At 37.1% G+C, this 4,770-nt stretch overlaps 1 protein-coding gene across 1 annotated transcript; it reads left to right on the top strand.

The window, feature by feature from the left end:
- Positions 1-2,396: 2,396 nt before the first annotated feature.
- LOC145572927 (protein FAR1-RELATED SEQUENCE 8-like) lies at positions 2,397-2,951 on the top strand. The gene has a single exon (XM_081631767.1). It carries the CDS (start codon positions 2,397-2,399, stop codon positions 2,949-2,951), a length of 555 nt encoding a protein of 184 aa, XP_081487893.1.
- Positions 2,952-4,770: the final 1,819 nt, after the last annotated feature.

Genomic DNA, 4,770 nt, shown 5'->3' with positions numbered 1-4,770 from the left:
TATTATTAAGCTAAATTGGTTGAATATTAATGCAACACATAATTCTAAAATATCTTGATCACTTGATTAAACAACAAGATTAAAAAGGAACCTAAACCGGCTGTCCAAATTATCTTATTAGGCGTGATTTTCATTTACATATTCCCTTTAAACATGCAATATAGTGATCATAAAAATATAATAGGATAAACATTAATATTGGAAGCAATTTAACCATAATTCCAACAATATAAAATCGTTAGAAAAATAAAAGAAATAAAAGGAACATAATTCTTACTTTGATTCTGTTTGTTTGCAACTACAAAATAATAAACGAGTTAGTAACTTCAAGGAAATAATAATAAAACAACAATTAAATTAAATTAAATAAAGTAGAGTTGATTTGGGGCCAAACCCTCAAACAGTTCTACCTTTCACGCCTTGGCTTAAGGACAGAACCACGAGTAAAGTATGGACTCCTTTGAGCACTTGAAGAAGGAATTTTGAAATGAGAAGGGTAGGCTAGTTTTTAGGCTAAAGCATAGAAGAGAGAAAAATAAATTCGAGAATTAATTGATGCCCCGTACATCAGAAATGAGGGGGTATTTATAGAGAAAATGTGCTGAGGGAGCACACGGAACCCTAAAATGATAAAACCCTAAAAAAGTATCCCGCGACACGGCAATATGTACCGTGACACGGGAAGTCCCACCGTCAGACGGGAATCATTCCCGTGACACGGTGCATTTTTGGCGTCACGCGGGAAATTTTCAGTAAACGGGGAAGAAAACGCGTTAAGGGTTTACGCGGAAAAGATACGGAAATTCCAGTGTCACGGCAGACTTCCCGTGTCACGGGAAATCCCACCGTCAGACGGGAAGGATTCCCGTGACACGGTGGGTACCTGCCGTGGCGTGGGAATTCCCAGCCTGCTTTTCCGTCTAAATACATTTTAAACCCTAATTTTGTTCAGCATTTTAAGTGCCGATTGATAATTTCGGGCCATTTTCTGATTTATTATTATTTGGGCTGAAATAAGGAAATAAAATAAATAAAAGGTTTGGGCCAAAAATAAATAATAAAACAATAAAATAAAAAAGGTTTGGGCTAAAATTAAATAATAAGTTTGGGCTGAAATTAAAACCATGCTTTTACCAAACATCAAGACTAATCCATAGACTGTTTTAAAATATGAATTTAATCAAATACGATTTTTTAAGCACTCTCGGGATTAAATACTGAACCCGACCAATAGTGGCAGTGAAAGGTTGTTCATCATCGGGTTTGGTTTTGGGGAGACATTTTTAGGTGTCTACAGTAAGCAATGCACGAAATCCGAAACTAATATGATAAGTTAAAAGCTTGGTAAACTTACTTAATTAAAGCACTGTGATTTCTCCACGCAAGAACTCACCAAAAACCTAAATCATTTTGCTCTCTACTATTTATACAAGTAACACTTGAATAGAAAGTAGGTTTTCTAAAAAGATAAATATGTTAACTTAACTTATCTTTTAAACACGGTTTTAGCAAATCAAGTGGAATAAAATCTTTTCCAAAAATAAGTATAAAAAGATATTTATTAAAAGACTTATCTTTTTAACTAATCGACTTTAGAGAAAATAATCTTTTTAGAAAATCTTTTTCTAAAATCTATCTTTTATTATTTTCCATTTTTATTTTATTTACCAAGCAAACTTATCACGTTTCTAATAAATTTCGTGCACTAACCTACTTACCATATTAACAATAATTTCTAAGATAAAACCTTAACTATTATTGCTGCGCCGCACTTTGATCAGGTAAATTACTTGGGCTCCAAGCATATCAAGTTCCACCTAAGAACTTAACTGCTAGTCTTCAAGTTCCTGTTAGGGAACTTAGTTCTTGTTAGAGAACTCTTCCTCTGATTTGTTTAACTTCTTCAATAAAGATCTTCTTGAAGTCTTCTTAGTTTCAGATGGTTCTTCAATCACCAAGATCAATCTGCACCTTGACTAATCACACACTAGAGAATCTTTATTAGTTGAGTTTGCTTTTAGTTCAAGTTCCTCATCATCAAAACCATTATGCTACAACACACTTTACCATTGCCCACTAGAAATGGTAAAGCTAATAGTCCAGTGTAGAATTGCTCCCCAAATGAGATAATTCAAACAATTGAGACTATTGTGTCCACGAATGAGTTCAGTGTGATAACCACTATTGACCCTCCAAAAAATGGAATGGTTTTAAAATCCTGGCAGGACATTAAGCTGTGTTACAAAACATATGCAGAGCAGTGTGGATTTGGGGTTAGTAAGGTGCAAGCTGCTTCTAACAGTTCCAAAAGGATAAGAAGGATCACATGGAGGTTTGAATGTTAGGGTTTGCCAGACATGAGGGCCAGACGGGAGGTAAGGAAAAGGGCCAAGTTAATGGATGTTGGTGGCTGTGTAGGTAATGTGAATGGTGACATTTGTGAGGATGAGCTTGCACATGGTAAAAGGAAATCCAAAAAATGTTTCTGCTTAGCTATTATATATGCTAGTCTTTCAAGTGATGGCCTATGGGTATTGAAAACCGCCCACTTAGAACATACTCATATTCTTTCACCAAGTATGGCTAATTTGGTGAAAGAGTATCGTTTGAAGAATATGACCTCAAGTGTACGAAAGAGGTTAGTTAATTATTACGAGGAAGGTGTTCCGGTGACGCAAATTTGTGGGTGTTTAGGCACGAAGAATAAGAATTTGCCGAATGTGAAGGATATGCAACACGAGGTTTATGAGCATAGGCGCCTGAAGATGGCTGGGGGAGATGCACAGGCAATGATGGATTACTTTGATTATATGCCGGCTGATAATCAAAACTTTTACCATGTCCATAGGTTGGATCAGAAGGGTCGTCTAAAGGATGTGTTGTGGGTTGATGCAAGAAGTCGGGTGGCTTATGAGGAATTTGGAGATGTGGTGTGTTTTGATTCCACATAACTAACAAATTAGTACGAGCTACCATTTGCCAATTTTGTGGGAGTAAATCACCATGGCCAGTTCATTTTATTAGGTTGTGCTCTTGTTTCACGCGAAGACTGTGACACTTTTCGTTGGATATTCCAACAATGGTTAGCTTGCATGGGGAACAAAGCGCCCATTTCTATTCAACTGACCAAGCAGCTGCAATGAGGAAGCCTTTAGCTGAAATTATGCCTAATACACGTCATCGTTGGTGTATATGGCATATACTTAGGAAACTCCCCGAGAGACTTGGAAGTTGTGCCTTGTAAGTAGTTTATTGTAAGCTTCGTTTTATACTCTTTTAAAACCTGACCTGCTGTTGATACATCTTGATTGTGTTTTTGTATCATAGGTATAAGCAGTTCAAAAACCTTTTAAAGGAAATAATATATGAAAGTTTCACTGTCGAAGAATTTGTGAGTCGTTGGTGTGATGCAATGAAGCTGTACAAGCTTGAGGATAATGAATAGCTACAAGAGTTGTTCATTGAGAGCCACATGTGGATACCAACTTACATGAAAGAGTACTTTTGGCTGGTATGAAGACAACACAGAGAGTAAAGAGTATTAACATGTTTTTTTTTATGGATTTGTTACACGAAAAACTAAGCTTTGTGAGTTCCATGAAAAATATTGCAAAGAAATGAAGAAGAGGACCACCAATGAGGTAGATGCTGACGCAAGAGATTCGAAATACATAAGGCTCCTTGTCAGTGGATTCAGAGCAAAGAAGATTTTTCAAAAAATCTACACAGATTCCAAGTTTCAAGAAGTGAAAAAGGAATGCTCAAGGATTCTTTATGTCGTTCCTTAGGGTGAGAAAGTTATTAGTGAAACTGAAATCCACTATATTCAAGGAAACACATTTTGGCTCGTTCCTCAAGGAGCAAGTGAAGAAATCATCACCGAACACCGGAGGTTTTACTCACTTGTTTTCAACCCTATCACGAATTACACTACCTGTCACTGTCGCAAGTTTGATAAGGATGGTATTCTTTGTAAGCTCATCATTAGAGTTTGGGATGATAACAAGGTTAAAGATATTCCATTAAAGTATATAATTGATCGTTAGCGGAAGGATATTCCGAGGAGGCACACACGAGTCAAGGTGGCTTATCATGATCCCAGTGAAATCAAAGAATGTAGAACCTGGAACAACCTGATTCATGATCTCGAGGCTTTGTGCGACAAAGCATCTGCAGTGGAAAATGATACAGTTGAGGCATTTCGCACAGCAGTGTCAAAGATTCAAGCGGAAATAAAAGTACGCCATGCTAAACACTTGGCAGCCAATGCTCCAACTGAGTGTTCAAGTTTCCCTTGTTATGAAATTGGATCATCTAATCCCCATCAAGGGCCAGGTAGAACACCAATTTCAATGTCCAAGGCACATTAAGATCTGATACCAGAAAAACCGTCTGGCTGCGAAGGAGGGCACAACAACTCTGCATATGTGATTCATGATCCTTTATCTCAAAAATGGCGTCGTGGGCGTCCAAAGGGCTTTGAAAATAAGAGTTTGGCTGAATTAGGCAGCACACCGATGCATGTGTCCGAGTCACAAAAAGTACCAAGGCCAGCACTACCACAATATTTCTAATTAACAACGATTCAAAATAGCAATAGATAACGGTTAACAATCGTTGTACATGAAATCGTTGTTGTAGAGGGGGGTATCATGTAACAACGATTACTCTAACCGTTGTTAAATGTATGGTGTTAACAACATTAGACTACCCATTTAACCACTGTCAATATTGATATTCTAACCGTTTTTAATGTGAATAGTTTGTTTG

The sequence above is a fragment of the Chenopodium album genome, chromosome 2 (genome assembly GCF_948465745.1).
Source record: "Chenopodium album chromosome 2, dcCheAlbu1.1, whole genome shotgun sequence".
NCBI lineage: Eukaryota > Viridiplantae > Streptophyta > Magnoliopsida > Caryophyllales > Amaranthaceae > Chenopodium > Chenopodium album.
The sequence above is the reverse complement of the archived record's forward strand: the minus strand, read 5'-3'. Positions and strand labels throughout refer to the sequence as shown.